Source organism: Sinocyclocheilus anshuiensis, unplaced genomic scaffold (assembly GCF_001515605.1).
Source record: "Sinocyclocheilus anshuiensis isolate Anshui unplaced genomic scaffold, SAMN03320099.WGS_v1.1 scaffold572, whole genome shotgun sequence".
In the NCBI taxonomy this organism is placed as follows: domain Eukaryota; kingdom Metazoa; phylum Chordata; class Actinopteri; order Cypriniformes; family Cyprinidae; genus Sinocyclocheilus; species Sinocyclocheilus anshuiensis.
Genome location: NW_015555778.1, coordinates 1,350,070 through 1,372,332, shown reverse-complemented (window position 1 = coordinate 1,372,332; position 22,263 = coordinate 1,350,070). Strand labels below are relative to the sequence as shown.

Sequence of the window (22,263 nt, the reverse complement as noted above, 5' to 3'; positions counted from 1 at the left end):
GCGTAATGTTATACATAACATGTATATATATATATATATATATATATATATATATATAAACATTTTTGTAGTCATCTTTGAAATATGCCTTTTATTTATTTATTTTGCTTGGCAACAACAGTGTTTATACAAAGGCATGTCACTATGTGTTCATTTATGTTTCAATTATAAGCAATGGCTTTGGTTTTCTGTTAAATAACCTTTTAGTCAAACAACTGCATCTTTCTAGAGATTTGATGAATAATGTGTTGTGGGCTGTTGAAAACAGCTGATTTGCAGAAGCTCACAATAGGAGAGTGGGACTGAACAGACTGGATGGTTCATACATTTGGTTGGGGTGAAAGGGAGCAGATTCGTTTGTTTCAGACTCTGTTAGTCAGTTGTGTGAGCTACTTTGATTGGGGCAGATGGTTATGAGTTTCCAAACAGTCTCATAAAAAAAACCCTGAGCATTATGCAGGACTCAGAGGAATCCAGAGATATGGTAAATCTAAAAATTGAAATTATTATTATTACATTTTATTTTTTTGACAAATGGTCAAATGCAATTTGTACAGTTAAAGTTATTTTGTGTATTGTCTTTTGGATGTTTTTGGTACTCCATGATTTTATGTTATTGTGAGTTATATTCATTCTTAAAGCCATCAATTTCAAATTCTTCAGGAAAAAATTCCAGACCAAATGGATGGAGGAAATATGAGTGCAGGAAATAAGGGTGCGGATCCAAGAGAGAAGCGTCTTTCCTCCTCTGACTGGGACAGAAAAGGGACGTCTGTACCCTTAGTGCCATCAAATGTACCAATTCCAGGCCCCACAAACGACCCCATCATTATTTCCATCGGCCCACCCCATCGTTGTCCCTCTGTTTCCAGTGAGTCCCAGGGCCAGGGTCTCTCGAGAGAAGACAACTACAACAGGCATGGATGGAGAAGGGAGAACATGTCATCTGGTGAGGGTGGCGTCCCCAAACAAACAATGGATGAACTGAAAAGTGTGTTGAGTGAGAGCTCCCTACTCAGTGCAAAAGGGCAAGATGAAAGAAGGAGCTACCCTCCAGGTCAAAGAGTGGATTGTAAGCCAGACCAGATGCCACCTAAGAGTTTCAGCACCTTCAAGCCCCTTTCAGAAGCTAGGAGAGCATCCAGACTAAGAGAAGGAAGTTCTAGCTGGGATTCAGGCGGGTCTTCGATGACCGATGGACCTCCTGGCAGGTCCTCTGGTATGAGTTCACCCACTGCTGAGACATCCCACTGGGATGAAGCTGGCACATCACACTCAGGTCAGAAAGATGATTTATGGTTGACTCAATTTAACACATTTACTTTAACTTGCTCATCATTCATCTATCTGTCTGTTACTTTATATTCCTAACAGACAAGGAAAGCTCACAGGCACTCTCGTTTGCATCTCAAAGCTTCATTTCTGATGTTGAGCGCATAAAACAGCAAATTGCCCGGGAAAACATAAGCTTTGTTCGCTTTGAGGCCACTGATCTTCATGGCGTGTCCCGATCCAAGACAGTTCCAGCTCGATTTTTTAATGTAAATCTTTTTAAATACCTCTTATAGATTCTGTACTGTAGTCAATACAATGGTACAATTTTAAGCTGCTGTATGCAATGTTTTTGCAGTAAAACATAAAGATAAAGACATATTTTATACTGAGATGTCTTTGAAGGGTGTGGAGAGAGGGGGTTTGTGGTTGACGCCATGGTTGAGGGTTGGTTTAAGTTAGCAAGACAGCTAACATTGCTTACAGCTGCTTTAATGTTAGTAATAAGTTTGACTGTTTAGTGTCCCTTGTAGTAATTGTAGTCGTTTTGAAAATACTGGTAAAATACTGAAAAAGTACTCAACAACATTATTCATTATTGACACCACAGGAAAAAGCGGTATATGGCATTCCTATGCCGAGAAGCTATCTGGAGTTAACCCTAAGCCCCAAAGTCAACGAAGTTGATCATCCGAGTGCAGCCAACTTCAGCAGTGATGTCCTCCTGGTTGCAGATCTCTCCACGTTCCAGATCCTTCCCTGGGCGGACCAGACCGCGCGTCTTATCTGTGACCCCTGCACGATCACAGGAGTGCCATTGCGAACATCACCCCGCCTCATAGCCAAGCAGATGCTGGGCCAACTCCAGAGCATGGGATTCTCTCTCCACTCGTCCTTCACGTATGAGTGCTGCATCTTCGGAGCCCCTGAACGAGTGGGACCTAAAGCCGTGTTCTTCCCTGCCACCACGCTGTTGAGCAACTACGATCAACCCTTCCTGCAGCAGCTAGTCAGAGGGATGTACTACATGGGAGTTGACGTCGAAAGCTTCTCATCTGCAAATGGACCAGGACAGATGGAGATTTGCTTCAAACCGCGGTTTGGAATCGATGCCGCAGACAGCGCCTTCACCTTCCGCACAGGAATCAAAGAGATGGCCAGGAAGTTTGACTACATCGCCACCTTTTTCACAGATGGCAACATCCACAATTCCGGGTTACTCTCCCATAGCCTTTGGGATGCCAGTGGCAGAAGAAGCCTTTTCCACTCGGGCAATGGGGAACTTTCGGAAATCGGCAGAAAGTGGCTGTCAGGTCTTCTCCAGCACTCAGCTGCTCTGAGCTGCCTCTTGGCTCCAGGGATCAGCTGTCGAAACCAGCTTTCCAAAGGCAAGAAAAATTCCAAGAACCATCTTTACGCCACATGCGGCTGCAACGACAATAGCTGCGCCTTCAACGTTAAGGTTCATGGTGGACGGGAGACTCACATTGATAACAAGCTGGGTTCAGCAATGGCCAACCCTTACATCGTGTTGGCGGCCACGATAGCAGCAGGACTGGACGGTATTAGACGTAATCTGAATACCGAACAGGTTCTAAGCAAAGCTCCAGCTCAGCAGAAACAGTTCCCGATCCCTGTTAAACTGGATGATGCTTTAGTAGCTCTAGCAGAGGACAGTGTGATTCGTGGTGCACTGGGAGAGCCTTTCGTGCAGTATTTTATTGCCATGAAGCAAGTAGAGATTGAGACCCAAGAGCAGGATGCCGACAGTAACAAGGGACTTGAGTATTTTATTTAACTTCTGAATTTGCTGAATGATTTTGTGTATTTGAACCCAAGAAAATATATTTCATGACCCTTGATTTGGTATTAAAGACAAATAATACCTTCCTTGCAAACCAGATTTCAAAATAAAATCATACAACTGACTGATATCTGCTGCAGACTGTCTGATTGATTTTTGTTTACAGCATTAATGGGTCTAAATAGTGTAAACTTTAAAGTCAACTTAAACTTTAGAAGTAATAGGGATTTGTTTTTACTAATAGATAATCTACTTGAAGTTAAAACTTTCCAAATTTGTTGAGCTGGGACCTGGAATATCAAGATGAGACAACTGTTGACTCATGAAGTTGCATACATCATGCTATATGTTCCCTAAGCTTGTGATCGAATAACGTTACAGCTGAATCAAAATTATTCATAAGAATCTGATCTAGCAGGCCTGTCCAATCCTAAAGGCCATGTCCTGCAGAGTTCCAACTTCCCCAAACACAATGCCTGGACGTTTCTAGAAATTTGAAAGACCTGGATTAGCTGGTTCATGCTTGTTTAGTTAAACTCTGCAGGATAGTGACTCTCCAGGAGCAGGATTGGACATCCCTGGAATCCATGAATTTCGAATTGAGTGTACCTGTAGCAAAGTAGATATTTTGTAAAATGCAGGGATGTCTAATCCTGCTTTTGGAGGGCCACCTTCCTGCAGAGTTTAACTCCAAACTTTACTAGACTAGACTAGACCTGACTAGAAGTTTCCAGCAATCCTTAAGACCCTGGTTTGTGTGTGTTTAATTAGGGCTGTAGCTAAACTCTGCAGGATATTGACACACCAGGAACAGGATTGGATACCGCTTGAATATTGTGTTTAGTTTGGTTAGCGCAGGGGTTTTCAAACCCGTCCTGCACTGCACATTTTGTATGTCTCCCTTATCAAACACACCTAATTCAGGTCTTGCAATCTCTAGTAATGTGCGGATTAGCTGATTCAGGTGTTTTTGATGAGGGAGACATACAAAATGTGCAGTACTGGGGGGGTCTCCGTAACCCTTGGGTTAGCGCAAACTGCTAAATTTGACCTTTATAGTAATCCTGAAGTTAACCAACTACACTAATTTAAAGATTGCCCGTATTATGTAAAAACAGAATCAGTTTACCTTTTGGGACATAAACAAACAGTCAAAATTCAACTCAGACTACCAAAGATCCACTCCAGAGAGGATACGGTTGATTTTTATTGGCACCAACAAGCATTTGGGAGGGGTACAGAACAAAAACAGATAAGACCGTGGTGGCCTTTGTGATGATTTTTGACAGGCCCAACAGCACTTCAGCAACTTTCTTATCATTTGGGTGCGAAAGCAATACATACAACACAATTTTCCTATTTTTGTATTTATTTTTTTTTTTCTATTTCAGAGATGAAAACTGGTACACTGGAGTCTGAAGCTGATCTTAAGGGACTCTTCCCTGAGATATTTTTCTGTACGTATATTTAACCTCGCAGTTGTACCAGTGACAGATCCTGATTTGTAGACTACTGCAGCAAAAACTAAACCAGATCATCTTCAGTTGATTTAAATTGAAAGACTATACATCAACTCTGTCAATACTTCACAAATCTTCAGATTCTGTAGTTTACTAGTTACTTCTTAGTAGGGGTAGGGGATCTCATTGATCTTGGCGGGGTGGGGGATCTCATGGATTTGGGTGGGGTGGGGGATTTAGGAGCTGGAGTTGGAGTGGGAGATTTCACAGAGGGAGGTGGAGTAGGGGTTGGGGACTTAACGGAGGGTGTAGGAGTTGCAGGAGTCGGGGTCTTCACTGACTGTGGAGCGGGTGTAGCTGGCTTGGGGGTAACGGCGGGCTTGGCCATCTGTCCCAGTTTGGGCTCAGGGATGTCTCCGCCTTGTTTGTAGACACTGACTGTGATCTCCACGAATTCACCTCCGTACTTGTTCCGTACATTGATGCTGTACTTTCCAGAATCTTCAACGTACACATTATTGATAGTGAGGCTGGCGAACTTGCCGCCCTCGAAGGTGATCTTGTAGCGGTCGTCAGACACAACTTCCTGCTCATTCTTAAACCAGGTGACCTCTGGGCTGGGGTCACCCCACACTGTGCAAGTTAGACTCAGGCTCTGCAGAGGTGAAAGGTCACAAAGTATGTGCAGATAAAACTATAAATCAGTCATCAGTATAATATATGAACACTTTATGACAACACAGTTCACTTGTTAGAAATGTATTAATAGGAAATACTAAGTGTAGTTCTAGTGAACATGGGAAAAGTAAAAGATATACTACCTTCTTCTCCATAATGGTGACAACATCTGGCAGGCCACCTACCACTCTACCACGGTCTACAGAGAGCAAATAGTTCATATAACACATCTGGACACTATTTCCAACTTAAGCAAAAAAATCTAAAGAATTAATAGGTTTCTGTAAAAAAATAAATAAAGTTGATTTTATAATAAATAAGTTACTTCCATTTGTATGAAAATGTGGGTCATGATTCTGGCATCTGAACACATTCCTAAACCGCTTTAATGAGATTATTTTCATTGTACAAAGCTTTACAATTCAAGTATGCATGAATGCCGGATTAGAGCCCTATTAATGTTGCATTTGAGCAGTTCTCAGAAATACTCACTCTTCTCAGCAAAGGCAGCAGCTCTGATGAAAGAAAGAGAGAAAATATCAGTGTGTGTGGCTCTATTTGTAAGATGATTCTTAAGAAAAAATAAGAGTTTTACGATGATTCTTAAGAAAAAAATAAGAGTAAAATACGAATAAACTGAAGCAATGGAGATTCTCTTACTTCAGTCTTTGGAATTCTGCATAGGCATCAGTGTATGCTGTTAGAATGGAGGAACACGTTACAAGAAGTAAGTAACACATTATAACCTGACATTATAGTACCTGACAAATAAGTGTTCCCATGACAAAGAAAATATATAATTTTTAGCCTATTTAATGTAGATTTTTTAATGCAAAATTCTGAGCTTATAGCATTCAGCAGTCCAGCTTCCACTTGCCTTGTCCAGAAAGGTCAAAGGTGCGAGAGTGTGATTTCTTCCCATCATGAATCTCAATGGTATAATGACCCTTTTCCTTATCTGTGGGCTCACAGATCTGCATCCAGGCCATCTCAGATGTGCCTCCGATTCTCATCTTCTCTGAGGAGGAGATTTTACTGTCTCTAAAGCCAAAACATCCAAAAATAAATCACTAACATTAGCTATAACCCACCAAACACAACACACATTTCTGTCAAATTCTGTTTTGATCTCAAGCTTATATTATCATATAACACATCATATAATTTCATTAGCATTTGATTTGTATATTTTGAGTCTGAACATAATTGTCTCTCTTCATGTGGATGTACCTATGAAACCAGCTAGTTTTCATCTCCTCTGTGTAGTACTTCATGTAGCATTGCAGTCTGATACCCTCTGGTGTGCACTGAAGAACCAAGTCAGAGGCAGAGGAACCTGTAAAAAAACACACAAAACATTCAAACTGTAATAGTAATACTATTCTTAATTGGATCTGAAAAATGAATCTAATCATTTCAGCCAGTTCAAAAAATCAGAAGAGAGTAACCAACATACCAGCAATACTGGCGATTGCGTTGATGATATCCTCAAACACTAACAAAAAGAGAATAAAAAATTCATAATCATGACAAATGGTGTTTACATCTAATTTATAAATAGACAGTGTATTTATAGTGTGTCTATAAATGCACTACTGTTTAAAAGTGTTGGGATACTCACCAAGGTGGCATTTATTTGACCAAAAGTGCAGTAAAAACAGTATGAGCTGACGAGTTGAGTCGGGTGTGTGTTAGATGAGGGAGACAGTTTTGAAAAGCAGCACATTTCAGTGACAGAGAGTTCTTAATTGTGACTCGTATATAACAAATAAATACCTTTTACCTACGAGTTATGGTTATGTTGATTTAGAGGCCTTCGAATTTTCCCTATCAAATATGATACAGTGAGCTTTATAGGGTTAAAAAAACAATTTGCCTTTTTGATAGATTCATCGCATGTGTGTTACTGTATATAATTAGACCATGCTTGAAAATATAGCTTTTCCTAGCATGATTAGAGCAAAACAAGCTAAATTTATAATGCATTTGATAGAAATATGTTATTGGCAACAAGTAGAAAACCACACATACCAAAAAAGTTGTAGTAAACGCAGTATATTTAATGCAACCAATGTTGTGCAAGCTGTGCATGGATTTTTTCTTTTTAAATGTCATCTTAGCAAACACTTTGGAGGTTTCAGTCTTTCCCTGTTCAATTAGATCCTGCAAGAACTTGGATAGAAAATACCAAGTTTCCAATAACTGTAACTATGGTATTTGATTAGAAACCATGCCCTTTTGAAAGCATTCTGTGGTAATACCATGGTACTTTGATGTACATCATGACACTGAATGATAAAGAATGTTAGTTGCATGGTACTGTTCAAAAACACAGTATTGTAGATTTGTGTTTGTGTGGTTTTGTAGGGCTATTCATTTGAAATGAGCAGTTCATTGGAATAGGTGTTGTTTTGTGGGGAGGAATTCAAGATAGTGTTGACACTAACATAAGCATAACAATACCTGTGTCTGGAATTTCCCTACGGCACATGTGTCTTCGGTTTCACTTGTTAGAGAAATGTGCCTTGTGTCATAATAAACATTGGAATGGACTGGTTCAACATTTCCCAGAATCCAACACTGCTGTTTTTAGTGAGGTTTTTAGTTTTCTCCATATTAAAGTAACATATTGTGTGCCTTTTGGTGAGAGAGATGAGACAAGCTCATAATTGATCTGCATCATGTCCCGATACCATTTCCCAATCTTATTTCCAATCACATACACTACCAATCCAACGTTTGGGGTCGGTAAAAAGTTGTATGTTTTTGAAAGAAGTCTCTTATGTTCACCAAGGCTGCATTTATTTGATCAAAAGTGCAGTAAAAACAGTAATATTGTGAAATATTATTACAATTTAAAATAATGGTTTTCTATTGGAATGCATTTTAAAATGTAATTTATTCCTGCGATGACGAAGCTGCATTTTTCAGCATCATTACTCCAGTCTTCAGTGTCACATGATCCTTCAGAAATCATTCTAATACACTGATTTGCTGCTCAAGAAGCATTATTATCAATGTTGAAAACAGTTGTGCTGCTTAATATTTCTTAATTATAAGTCTTTCCTGCCACTTTTGATCAATTTAATGTGTCAATGCTGAATAAAAGTATTAACTGCTTAAAAAAATCTTACTGACCCCAATCATTTAAACACTAATGTGTATGTAACACAGTATATATATATATATATATATATATATATTCATTATATCTTATAGTTCAGAGATGAGTACCTTTGCCAGAAATGTCATAGACAGAGGTGTCCTTTCCACGGTCATCACCCAGTACAGCTTTGTAAATTCCCTGGTCTTTCCTGGAGAACTGTTAGAACAAAAAACAGTTACAAAGTATGTACATATTCAGAATTATGAAGCTCTAAACTGTTATAAAAGATGAATTGCATTTATGTTCATGCTTTATAAACTTTGATCTCTGGAGCGCTGGTTGTCATACCATGGGGATTGGAAGAGAGCAAGATCCAGACATTGGGTTTGGTGGAACATCAACAGGAATTTCTTCATCATCTTTAAACCAGGTAAATGTTGTCTCTTTCTTCACATTGGCCAGCTACAGTGTAAACATGTGGCAAGGATAATGATAAGAGACTCTGGTATCAATGTTAAACAGTCCTTAAATTGCTGGGTTGCATTTACCTTGCAGACTAGCATCACTGTGCAGTCATCCGTCACATGGAAAGATAGGTACTCTGAGAAGTGAGGACCTGACAGAACCAGAATAATGTGACGGATTAATAAATGAAAACTGACCAAATAGAACAAGCAATACTGAGAATATGGGGTACAAGTTTGCCATTTTTGTGGTATTTATGTTGCTTCACAAACCTTGTTTTCTGATGTGCTCTTTTCTCTGGAACTCAGCTTCCTTCAGAGCACCTTTGAATGCTAAGATTAGAAAAATACAAAGAACATGTGCTCACAGAGGTTTTATACTTCTGTACTTATCCCAAAACTGCACTGTGACTGGACATTTACTTTTATACACAGTTAGGCCCTTACCGTCTCCCACAAGAACCAGTGAGCTTTGGCTCTTGGCCTTGCCATCGTGGATCTGAATGGTGTAAGTGCCTTCATTGGCCTTGGTGAAGTGCTCAATAGTCATCTGGATGATTCCAGTAGAAGCATCATGGCTGATTTTGTAACCCTAAACACACAGTAAAATCATTTAAAACCATTTTATCAAGGGTTTTAACTGTGACTAACATATATAATAATAATAATTATTATTATTACAATTGCCTTAATTTTATTAATTATTTGTAGTTTTTATTATTTATTATAATTTATTTTTAAATTAAAAAAAAATAATAACTGGCTAATTTTAGTTATTATTTGTAAATATATTATTATTATTATTATTATTATAAATAATACTACTACTAATAATAATAACAACAACAACAATAATAATAATTGCTTATTTTTTTCAAAAATGAAAAAAAAAAAAAATAGGTTTAAAGGTTTTTGGGAAACACTGAGTGAAGTGCTGGTCTGTACCTCAGCACTCGTGATGGCTTTATCATTGACGATGAACCTGTAGTTGACAGAGGAGGACAACTTCATAGCCTGCACCCAGAAACGCACGTGACCCTTCTCCAGAATCTCATAGTTCAGCTCCGTCTTCAGTGGAACAACTGATATAAAAGTAAAAAGTAATGTATTTAAACACCAAATCATTCTTAGATGATCTAGATTCTCATGAAATGGCAACCAAAATCATTCATGAGCAATCCACAGGCAACTCACTGGGATGTTTGATGTTGTAGCTCAGCTCAAGCATTTTCTTGAGCTCTGTAAAAGAAAACAGGTATCATGTTAATTGAACTTAAGTACATAAAGAAAGAGATATTTAAACCCAATATCTGACCTTCTTCATTGACGGAGTAACTGGATGAAACTCCGTCTGTATCGGTCACCGCGACAGAGTAGATGCCCAAATCCTCCTTCTCAGCATTTACAAATGTCAGCTTCGAGCTTGACAGAACACATTGCAGCTTGTAAATTTATACCACTTTGCTACAGAACTTCAATATGTAATGATGCTGTAGTAATATACACAAAATAGTATCATGACAATTTGTAAGTATTTTATGATTTGATAAACTGGTTGCAATTGCGTATGAATCGCATTTGTACATTTTTGTGCAATCTGTTGACGCACCCCTTAGGGTTATATTTAGGGGTGGACCTTGGTGGCGACGTTTTACCCACAAATGTTTTCATATCAGATTGAGTCAGATTGTACAAATTCATACAGAATCACCAACTTCTACTATACTTTTAAATTCTCATGAGACTGGGTTGAATAAATGACAAAATCCGCACAGATCAGACATACTTTCTTCCAGAGGACGTGATGGAGACCTTGCTTGATTCAGTGATTTCTTTGTAGGACTTTGACCATGTGAACTTAGAGGTCTCAGAAACTTCACAAGCTTCAAAGTTCAAGAAAATGTCTCCGGTCTCTTCATCCACACCACATACAATCTCCCTTGTTCCTTAAAAAAACAAAATAACATTAAAATAAGGACTTGTATCTACCATAATCCACTTTTTGTCATACAATGAAAGGTGATCCCATTTGCTTCCACTGTATGGAAAATAGCAGCGTGGACATCCTGCTAAACATCTTTTGTGTTCCAATCAAGAAAGAAATATGATTTGGAACAAAACCTATACGTTGCATGTTAAAGAAAGGTTGTTGATAAGTGCTTACGGTTGGTAATAATGCAGTATTGCAGTTACCTGGCAGCGCTTTAGCACATACAGGATCGGACACATCTGAGGCTTTTCCAACATCTTTAGCATTCACAGCCCGCACTCTGAACACATATGAAGCTCCAGTCTCTAGTCCAGACACCTACAGATCAGTTTATAAACATATGAATATTTATTTCACTTATCACATTCATGTCCTTATCTTCAATGTTGGCATATTTCAGTTTTGCAACAAAATGAGGGGTTTTGTGTGATACCTTCAGGTAACAATGCCCAACTGGCTCCGCATTCACAGCGACAAAATCTGATGAGCCCTTCTTAGCCATGTCCACAAAGTAGCCAGTGATGGGACCAGCTCCGGCGTACACAGGAGGCTTCCACTGCACCAGGACGGAGGTATCACGCACCTCCCAGAAACTAATGTCATATGCTGGGCCTGATAACAAAGAGAGAAAAAAATAATTTAGACAAGATGGTATTTTCGGCTGTGCAACCTCCATATATGAATTACGATGACAGGAGCTATTGATGTTTAACTCAGTGCAGTTATTATTTTTTCAGGGTACTGACCAGGTACAGCCATTGTCCAGGCCTCGCAGGCAAAAGCTTTGCTGGGCTCAGATGGAAGGCCAACTCCAGCCAAGTTAGCAGCCTGAATCTTGAACTCATAGAAAACTCCAGTGGTCAGATTCTCCACCTGGATCCAGAAGTTAAAAATACAGACCAATCCGGAAAACACACAACAACTGTATACATTTAGAGTAGTTTTTTTATTCCATATGTATAAATAATACATCACGCAGCATATTTTCATATCTAAAGTTCTTGAATACATATTGACAAATATATTCATGTAGAGCGTACCGTGAAAGTCTTGTGGGCAGCCGGACTGGGGCTAACCTCCTTCCAGTCCACTGATTCTGCCTCGCGCTTGTCCAGGTAGTAAGACGTGATCTTAGAGCCGCCAGTGTTTTTGGGGCGTTTCCAGGCCAGGGTCATGGAGGATCCATTACAGTTGAGCAGACTGATGCCGTATGGGGCAGAGGGAGTAGCTGATCATGTGGGACAGAGGGAAAAAACGTTCAGCATGACGGATAATGTTACTGATGATCACATACGGTATGAGCGACTGGAGCCATTGTGGATCAAATAATAATTGACTGTGACATTAGATTCAGTGATACTGATAGAGTGATTGGTTACAGACATCATACACAAATTCACAAGCAGCCAAGACTTTTAATGTGCCTACAATAAGTGTGCCTCACATTGCAGGGACTTTACTAAATATTGCATAACAGAAGTGCTGATTTTATTAGGCTTGTGTGTAAATAACAGGAGTGGATGTGCTAAATCAGTTTATAAATGGAAATATATCACATATGTACCATACTCCACTGCCCCAACTGTATAAGATAACACAAGTGTTTATATGGCAACGACTTCAAAACATGGCGCTTTATTGAAATGCTAAATGAGAAATTGTGCATGTCCACCAATTATATGTTATTTCTCAGTCTTCGAAGTCTTTTTTTTTCATTTAAAATCAGTTTGACACCTACACACACACACACACACACACACACACACACACACACACACACGTGTACTATATGTCCTCTCTATCGTTGGATTTTTTTTTGCATAGTATTACATCTGCAACTGGCAATGTCTGTTTTCGCATGATAATACATCCACACCAGTAGGTGTCAGTATAAACTATAAGACCACCGTTGTATTCAGGCCAGTAAAACACAAAAAATATTTATTGCACCTTTAATATCCTGCTTTAAGATTCCTACTATTCCTAAACCTTTAATATTTTACTATTTATTTGACTATTTATTGGATACATTTGCGTATTTTTGCATCTACAACTGACAATGTTTGGATAATACATCCACACCAGTAGGTGTCAGTATAAACTACAAGACCACTGCTGTATACAAGCCGGTGAAACACAAAAAAATATGATTTAGTGTGCCTTTAAATCAAAAATGAATCACCATTTTGGTTAGTCTAATCCTAACTTCCCTTTCCTTTATAACCTTTGTAACACTGCTACAGGAGTCGTAAAGTTGTATACGTACAAAGAGCAGCATCAATGAAGAGAGGAGCAGAGTCCTGTGATTCTTCACTCAAACCGTAAGCATTCACAGCTTGCACACGGAACACGTAAGTGTCTCCGGGGACCAAACCATGGAGCACAAACCTGACAAATGTAAATCCAGATATTCAAGCACAATGTAAACCTACTTCCAGAAACCAGTCAAAATTTTTCAAGCAATTAATAAAACGAAATCTGGACATTTTTGTGTGCATTTTACCTGGTGTGTTTGTAAGGCCTGTGGTTACAAGGGAACCATTTCTTGGAGCCGACCAGAGATGCGTCCACATAATAACCCATGAGGTTGTTGGCATGTTTCGGGGGCTCCCACTGCACAAAAGCAGACGTTTTGGTGTTTCTGGAAGCAATCACCTGTCCTGGGGCAGAGGGGACACCTGCACAAACCAAAACACAATTTTTAGAGATATTTTCACAGGTTTAACTGGGAGTGGAAGTCTGCCATACTGAAAGTGAACATGTTATGGTGGATGGATGTGTCCTGAGGTGGGACTAAAATAATCACACACACACACACACACACACACACACACACACACACACACGTGTACTATATGTCCTCTCTATCGTTGGATTTTTTTTTGCATAGTATTACATCTGCAACTGGCAATGTCTGTTTTCGCATGATAATACATCCACACCAGTAGGTGTCAGTATAAACTATAAGACCACCGTTGTATTCAGGCCAGTAAAACACAAAAAATATTTATTGCACCTTTAATATCCTGCTTTAAGATTCCTACTATTCCTAAACCTTTAATATTTTACTATTTATTTGACTATTTATTGGATACATTTGCGTATTTTTGCATCTACAACTGACAATGTTTGGATAATACATCCACACCAGTAGGTGTCAGTATAAACTACAAGACCACTGCTGTATACAAGCCGGTGAAACACAAAAAAATATGATTTAGTGTGCCTTTAAATCAAAAATGAATCACCATTTTGGTTAGTCTAATCCTAACTTCCCTTTCCTTTATAACCTTTGTAACACTGCTACAGGAGTCGTAAAGTTGTATACGTACAAAGAGCAGCATCAATGAAGAGAGGAGCAGAGTCCTGTGATTCTTCACTCAAACCGTAAGCATTCACAGCTTGCACACGGAACACGTAAGTGTCTCCGGGGACCAAACCATGGAGCACAAACCTGACAAATGTAAATCCAGATATTCAAGCACAATGTAAACCTACTTCCAGAAACCAGTCAAAATTTTTCAAGCAATTAATAAAACGAAATCTGGACATTTTTGTGTGCATTTTACCTGGTGTGTTTGTAAGGCCTGTGGTTACAAGGGAACCATTTCTTGGAGCCGACCAGAGATGCGTCCACATAATAACCCATGAGGTTGTTGGCATGTTTCGGGGGCTCCCACTGCACAAAAGCAGACGTTTTGGTGTTTCTGGAAGCAATCACCTGTCCTGGGGCAGAAGGGACACCTGCACAAACAAAACACACGATTTAAAAAAAAAAAACATCATGACATATTTTCACAGGTTTAACTGGGAGTGGAAGTCTGCCATACTGAAAGTGAACATGTTATGGTGGATGGATGTGTCCTGAGGTGGGACTAAAATAATCAAATTGAGCCAAACAACAACAAAGTGTCAAAGTTCTTGTGGAGGGGGACAGCTTTTAAGATCATACTATTACTTTTAGCGATCTATGTGATTTCCCTTTTCGCAAAGCAGAAGGCTGTGGTAACATAAACATACATACCAATGTTCGAAACAACACCTGCAAAATACAGCATAGAAGAAGCATTTGTAGGATTTTTTTTGCACTGAACAACATCCTCTGGACATTTTATTTAACATAGCTTTGCATCTGACAGTTAAACAACCACAACAGCTGGACTCAGTTTAGAGCCTTCTTACCATAAGGGTCCACCTTTTGGATGGCTGCTGTGGGCTCTGACGGCTCACTTGAGCCATACTTGTTGACAGTGATTACGCGGAAATGGCAAGATTTCTTGTCCTCCATATCATAAACAGGGAAACGGGGAGATCGTAGCTGGACCGCAGTGTTGACTCTCTGCCAGGTGTGACTGTCACTTACACACTAAGTCATGGAGAGTCACAGATGGCCATTATGAGGAGAGTTTCCCCTTAAAAACCCAGGAATTATGGGGAAAAACCTATTTACAAAATATAATGACTAGTATATTACATTAAAATAATTAAAATATTACATTAAAAATGCAATTAAAGACTTAATTAAGTAATTTAGTTTATAGCATTTTTATGTATAAATGTGACCCTGGATCACAAAACCAGTCATAAGGGTCAATTTTTCGAAATTGAGATTTATACATCATCTGAAAACTGAATAGATAAGCTTTCCATTGATGGTTTGTTAGAATAGGACAATATTAGGCTGAGATACAACTATTTGAAAATCTGGAATCTGAGGGTGCAAAAAAATCTAAATATTGAGAAAATTGCCTTTAAAGTTGTCCAAATGAAGTTCTTAGCAATGCATATTACTAATCAAAAATTAAGTTTTAATATATTTACAGCAGGAAATTTACAAAATATCTTCATGGAACATGATCTTTACTTAATGTCCTAATGATTTTTGGCATAAAAGAAAAATCAATAATTTTGACCCATACAATGCATTTTTGGCTATTGCTACAAATATACCCCAGTGACTTAAGACTGCTTTTGTAGTCCAGGGTCACAAATAAGTTTTTTCTTGACTATTGACTGTTTTAAATCTAACATTGTTTATTCTTAAAACTGTTGTGATTAAGAAATGTACATTATTTGTATGTACATGTAGAAATGTACATGTAGTAGATTTTTAGTATTATATAAGAACAAAGTGTATATTTTTTACAGATAAAAAAAGTGCACACACACCTTCTCAATGAGGTACCACACAGGTGCCTGTCCTCGAGGGTAGGTGGTGTCCAGCTCAGAACAATGTATGTTTTGTTTATTTCTGTAGCATGCACATTGGTGGGTGGATCTGGTATTGTTACATACACTAAACAGGAATAAATCAGATGTTTATTTATACAAAATAATACTTTTAACATAACATCTACATATAAACTCTTATTTGCAGTGTGTTAGTAACTTAGTTCTAATGTATTGAGACAACATGAATTTTTGGTAAAAAAAGAACCTGTCAAATAAAGCTACTGTAGAGAAAGAACTGAAAGGCAGTATATTAAAGTGATTACTTTACCGTTCCTCAGAATATTCTGTGAACATTCTAAGTATTGTAAGGGAAATAAATGTACAAGACAATAAGTATTGTTTAAGAAAATAAATATTAGCCAACAATTCAGTTTGTCATATTCTGGTAAATCAAATTTGAGATTTTAGACCACACTGCAGAAACAATTTTTAAAAAAAATATTTTTAACTTTATTTAATTGGATTAATTTAATTGAGGTGGATTTAATTAAATTTAACAGATTATTTCACCCATTTATTTGCTGGTTAAATTCAATCTGAGGAACAAACGTTTTAGGTTAAATGGGGTGATGACAGTAAATCAGTCTTGGAAAATTATTGGTTAGTTGATTAGCCAGTTTACATTTAATATGTGACATTATCTAACCTAAATTATTATCATTGCTACCATTTATTCATTTTTGCTCTTGTTGTCAGACCAGTCTGTGCAGCTGACATTAAATACTTTTGGGAAGTCTTGTAAACAGCATGTTGCTATTTCTTTTCTAACTATAAATTTTATTTTATATGCAGTTTACATGACCTCATATTAATTGGGTGATTACATATTAATATTACATGTAATATCTTTACTTTTAAAAATTAATTTGTCACAAGTCAGGACTTTAAAATGAAGCCAAAAAAGTGATTAAAAATGAAGGAAAAAAAGGACACTTTCCATTCATTTGAATTTTAACCTAAAATCTTGAAGTTGATGAAAAAAGTCCATGGATATGTCACGCAAAAAAAAAAAAAAAAAAAGAGGTAAATTGAAAAAAAATGTTTGAAATCAAGGTTTATGTTTAACCCTTGACGTTTTACTAGATGAAATGGACTGTTAAGTTGTAAGGTATTTTGACAGAAACAACATGCAGTTGGTTGGATTGAAAGGATGGAGAGAGATGATATTAATGGCTCAGTGAAAACTGAACTCGAGTGTACCTCCTTGTAGTTCCTCCTGTCGAATCGCAATGTCATATTTCCCTTCGATTTTAATCACTGTTTCAATACATAAACATAATACTTAATTTTCCCATCAGCTTGGGTGATTCCATTTGAACATTTTAAACACCAGACTGTTTTTAAGACTGTCATCACAGATGCCTTTAAGATTCTGTGTACAATATATGAGTTTATTTATGTATATGTGCGTTATTTGGTTTATAGCAACTTACTGTATGTATTTCAAATGTGACACTAAACGCATATAATGAATTGCAAATTTGAAAAAATACAGAAAGCGAAATGCACAACACAAGTATCAAAGGCACTTGGAGAGAAGACACACCTGTAAGAAGATTCTCATTGTAAATTCGGAGCAAACATAACTGAGCATCTAAGGAGGAAAAGCATCACGCTACATCCTGCACACTTATCGTGTCTGAAGGTTAAGGTGTCTGGAGCTTAAAAAAGCTACTTTTTGCTACTGGTGTAAGCTCACTTTTTGCTTCAGTTCATTATAGCAGCTCTTTTAAATCACGTGGGTTATACTGGTCCTGTTTTAGCACAAGATGCCCTTTTCTGCTGAGTTTGTAGTCCTACCTTCCACATCACTCTCCACTTCTGCAGCGGTCACTCCAGAAGACATCCTGGAAGGCAGACTGATGCCATCTTTGTTCACAGCCCTCACTCTGAAGTGATAGGATGCCCCCTCGGTCAGACCGTGGACGGGCAGCTTACACACTTTCACAGGGGAGTCATTGCACTGGACCCAGTCTTTAGTTCCTGACTTGCGTCTGCAAGATGCAAGATGTATGTAAGATCATTTAAAATACGTCTAACATGTCTTTTTTTTGTGCATTAAACTCCTAATTATTCATCTAAATAATAAAAAATGCTAATCCTTTTTATTTAATTATTTATTTAAATAATTCATTACATTTCAATTAATTAATTATTTAAATGTTTTTTTTTTAAATTATTTAATACATTTAAATTATTTATATTTTAATTTCAATTATTTAAGAATTCCACTTATGGTGTATAATTTTATCTGTAGTGCATGTTCACCTGTCTACAAAGTATCCAGTGATGGGAGCCTCATGGGTGGTGTTTGGAGGTTTCCAGGAGACTAGGACATAATCCGCATTGACATCAAAGACTGCAACATCCATGGGGGCTCCAGGGGCCCCGGCCACTGTGGGAGTGGCATCTGTGAAACAAATACACATACATATTCAAGTACATACAGTATATTTAATGGATGTATCAAAAAAGGAATTCAATAGCTTTTTCATTTATGTGTTATACTACATGTAATACCTCTCCAGAACCCCTAAGGCGACAAGGTGGGGAAAAAAATAAAATATGATAGGAAAAATTATATTTCAATACTTGAGCGTTTGCTCACAATTTTTTTTGAGTACACTCAAAAATGTTTCTCAGGGCAACATGAACGTTTGCGAGTAAATGCAAAAGCATTGAAATATAATTTTGCATTCTCTCACAAAGGTTTCTTGTGGTAACCCAAAACTTTTTCGAGTAAGTGCAAAGTTTCTTGGGGAACGCAAAAGTTTTGCTAACGGAAGGAAAGTTTCTAAGGGAAACATGATTATTTGCCAGGAAATGCAAAAGCATCGAAATATCATTTTTCCTTCTATCTCATATTTTTTCCATCCCCAGAACTTTAGCATTTTCACAAGAAAGTTTGGGTTTGTTTTATGGGGGAACACAAAAGCGAGTGTGAAGTTTCTCAGAAGAATGCAAAGTTTGAATGCAGAAATGTTTGCGAACAAAGGCAAAAGGATCGAAATATAATTTTTCCTCCCATCTAATTTTATTTTCATCCCCAGAACTTTTGCATTTGCTCCCTAAACGTTTGCATTCTCTTACAAAATTTTTCTGAGCAAACACAATGTTTTTTGGGGAACACATTTTAATATAAATATTCCTCATATTTTTTTCTACAACCATGTCCCCTCCTAGTTGTTGTAGTGATGGTTAGATTACTCATGCATTTATCACTTATTTTGTACCTTTAACAAACAGGTAAGCACTGTGTTCTGCAGTTCCATCCTTGGTCCAAATGCGAAGCGTGTAAAGACCCTCATCGTCCTTGTTCAAGTGAGGAAGAGTGAGCTTGGCGACCCCACCACCAATAGACATCTCAGCCCACCTGGATGGCATTAGCAAAGTATCTAAACACACAAATACAAAGTATTAGTATCAGTTTAACGTTTTCAATGGTTCTAATCTGAATGAGAAATGCAGCATCTCACCATCTCTGTACCACATGGCCTCGGGTGGCAGGTTTGGCAGATCAGGCACCACCACCATGTTGGCCACCAGACTAACAGACTCTCCTTCGGTACCAAACGTCACCCTAAATGATTCCAGCAGGGTCACCTCAAGCTTACTGGGATGAATGCCGCTGAGCAGAGGAACTACAGGAAACACAATAGAAACTCAAGACCACCTGTGGGTCAGATATGCACCATACCAACAAACCAAACCACCTGATATGCTTGTGCAAAACATGTTTAGCTAATGTGTCCGTGTGATATAAATCTATAAGCTAAATCCTCATATTTATTTATGCATTTAATTATTTTAGCACAATTAATTTCCATGACAGTTTTTCGTGATTATCGGATATTTTAAGTATAGAGACTGCAAATATTTTAAAGCTGCAAAAAAAAAAAAAAAAAAAAAAAACCACATAGATATTTCCATGACTTTTAAATATTTTACGATTTTCTTATAAGATGATAGGTAAAATTATATTTCAATTTTTTGCATTTGCTAATAAAACTTTTCATTCACTCACAAAACTTTTGTAGTCCCTCAAAAAAAGTGATTATTGGATATTTTAATTATATTGCACTCACAATGATCAGTTCCTAACATTTATGAAATATTGTAAAGCTGCAAAAATAAATAAATAAATCCACTATAGATATTTCCTAAAATTACTATCATCTTATAAATATTTTAAAACTTTATTAATTTCTATGATTTTTCATGGTAATCATAATAAAAAAAAAAAGTAATATTTATTTATTTACTTTTAATTTATTATTTAATATATTTAATTGTATTTATATTTTATTTGTTTGTTCATTCATTTTCACATTTATTTATGTATTTATCAGCCATACATCATTTACTTAAATCCCCAAGAGGTAAACTTCATCTGTTATTGTCAGCCTATTGTCTTCACATTTCATATTTATTACATTTCATATTAACTTTAAATTTTTTAAATCTCAAAAAAAAAAAAAAAAAAAAAGAATCCACCATAGATATTTCCATGACTTTTAAATATTTTACGATTTTCTTATAAGATGATAGGTAAAATTATATTTCAATTTTTTGCATTTGCTAATAAAACTTTTCATTCACTCACAAAACTTTTGTAGTCCCTCAAAAAAAGTGATTATTGGATATTTTAATTATATTGCACTCACAATGATCAGTTCCTAACATTTATGAAATATTGTAAAGCTGCAAAAATAAATAAATAAATCCACTATAGATATTTCCTAAAATTACTATCATCTTATAAATATTTTAAAACTTTATTAATTTCTATGATTTTTCATGGTAATCATAATAAAAAAAAAAAGTAATATTTATTTATTTACTTTTAATTTATTATTTAATATATTTAATTGTATTTATATTTTATTTGTTTGTTCATTCATTTTCACATTTATTTATGTATTTATCAGCCATACATCATTTACTTAAATCCCCAAGAGGTAAACTTCATCTGTTATTGTCAGCCTATTGTCTTCACATTTCATATTTATTACATTTCATATTAACTTTCACATAACAAAAGTCAATTCTGTTTATAATTGTCCACAACCCAGTTCTTCAGTAACTATGAATGCATGCTGTTTGTATATTGACAACTCTAGGAGGTGTTTACCACACTGCCTTCTGTTTACAAGCACAGATGAACCCTGGGAAAAATGTGACATTGTTTCCATGTCTTATCAAGGCTTTCCGCCTGGAACAGAGCATATATTTATGGCTCATGATCTCAAGTAAGGACCGTCAGACCTGGACCTCAGCCAAACACAAGCTCCATCTCACCTTGTCCTGGCAGATGGGAGAGCTCTCCTCCCCCTAGTGGCCCTACATGGAAAGACAAGCAAGGTAGATTACTAAAAGACCACCGAAAGACCAAAAGAGAAAGAGAAAAGATATGAGGAGAAAAGAAGACACACTCACTCCTAACACAGACAGTAGCCTTGGAGGTGGCCTTTCCATGCGGATTGGTTGCCACAGCACTGTATATCCCAGAATCAGTAACTGCACATCTGCAATCAAACAACACTATTTCACAATGTGAATAAACAGCCTTAAAGGGTTAGTTCACCCAAAAATGAAAATTAGGCTGCGTTTTACCCACCCCCGAGGCATCCTAGGTGGTCTCACACGGCTCTGGGGGGTGAACAAAGGCCTCCTGTAGCGAATCGATGTGTTTTTGTAAGAAAAATATCCATATTCAAAACGTAATAATCACTTGAATCTAGCTTGCCCCAGCAGTTGTACACAGAAGCAGTTCCGGGAGCATGACGTATGGAGGTCAGCGTTGCGCATGCGCCGGTGAGTCTCGTGAAAACCAACACGACAAATCTCCTGTTTGTTTACAGGAGCAAAGGAAGCAAAGTTTCCTTACTTTAGCAAAGGAAAACCAGTCTCCTCTTAGCTTATATCGAAATCCTCTGACATTCTTCTTTACAAATCCTCGTTTTGTACTTCTAATTCTTGACCGTTGTTTTGTTTTGATCTCTCCGCTGCGCTTTCGCGTTCGTCACTTCTGAGCGGCGCATGCGCAAAGCCGACCTCATACGTCTTTCCCCCAGAACTGCTTCCGTTTACAACAGTGAGCGCAGGCTAGATTCAAGTGATTATTCCGTTTTGAATATGGATATTTTTCTTACAAAAACGCATCGATTCGCTACAGTAGGCCTTTGTTCACCCCCAGAGCCGTGCGAGACACTTTTTTATGCATGGGCGCTTTTTATTTAACTTCTTTTGGATTAAAG

At 37.4% G+C, this 22,263-nt stretch overlaps 2 protein-coding genes across 3 annotated transcripts in view; one reads left to right on the top strand and one right to left on the bottom strand.

Moving 5' to 3' along the window:
* The window catches only part of LOC107674546 (lengsin), a 5,555-nt gene extending 2,474 nt beyond the window's left edge, over window positions 1–3,081 (top strand). Inside the window, exons 1-4 of one of the 2 annotated variants that reach the window (XM_016468538.1) lie at window positions 305–484; window positions 664–1,279; window positions 1,375–1,541; window positions 1,883–3,081. In XM_016468538.1, coding sequence (XP_016324024.1) covers window positions 455–484; window positions 664–1,279; window positions 1,375–1,541; window positions 1,883–3,070 — 2,001 coding nt within the window. In that variant the 5' untranslated portion in view covers window positions 305–454 and the 3' untranslated portion in view covers window positions 3,071–3,081. Of the gene's footprint in view, window positions 1–304; window positions 485–663; window positions 1,280–1,374; window positions 1,542–1,882 lie in introns of those variants that run through there. The other variant, XM_016468539.1, reaches the window with a different exon arrangement.
* A 1,173-nt stretch (window positions 3,082–4,254) lies between these two features.
* Window positions 4,255–22,263, bottom strand: part of LOC107674554 (myomesin-2-like) — a 28,233-nt gene continuing 10,224 nt past the window's right edge. The window contains 34 exon segments of the mRNA XM_016468557.1: window positions 4,255–5,191; window positions 5,358–5,413; window positions 5,707–5,729; window positions 5,875–5,911; window positions 6,092–6,255; window positions 6,445–6,550; window positions 6,671–6,709; window positions 8,449–8,536; window positions 8,669–8,782; window positions 8,869–8,936; window positions 9,058–9,117; window positions 9,232–9,376; window positions 9,730–9,866; window positions 9,979–10,023; window positions 10,100–10,206; window positions 10,571–10,730; window positions 10,978–11,092; window positions 11,208–11,386; window positions 11,521–11,647; window positions 11,815–12,002; window positions 12,339–12,356; window positions 14,107–14,228; window positions 14,344–14,518; window positions 14,799–14,816; window positions 14,957–15,140; window positions 15,944–15,984; window positions 15,987–16,070; window positions 17,207–17,263; window positions 17,807–18,000; window positions 18,275–18,416; window positions 19,240–19,401; window positions 19,483–19,647; window positions 21,305–21,346; window positions 21,443–21,531. Coding sequence (XP_016324043.1) covers window positions 4,694–5,191; window positions 5,358–5,413; window positions 5,707–5,729; window positions 5,875–5,911; window positions 6,092–6,255; window positions 6,445–6,550; window positions 6,671–6,709; window positions 8,449–8,536; window positions 8,669–8,782; window positions 8,869–8,936; window positions 9,058–9,117; window positions 9,232–9,376; window positions 9,730–9,866; window positions 9,979–10,023; window positions 10,100–10,206; window positions 10,571–10,730; window positions 10,978–11,092; window positions 11,208–11,386; window positions 11,521–11,647; window positions 11,815–12,002; window positions 12,339–12,356; window positions 14,107–14,228; window positions 14,344–14,518; window positions 14,799–14,816; window positions 14,957–15,140; window positions 15,944–15,984; window positions 15,987–16,070; window positions 17,207–17,263; window positions 17,807–18,000; window positions 18,275–18,416; window positions 19,240–19,401; window positions 19,483–19,647; window positions 21,305–21,346; window positions 21,443–21,531 — 3,949 coding nt within the window. The 3' untranslated portion in view covers window positions 4,255–4,693.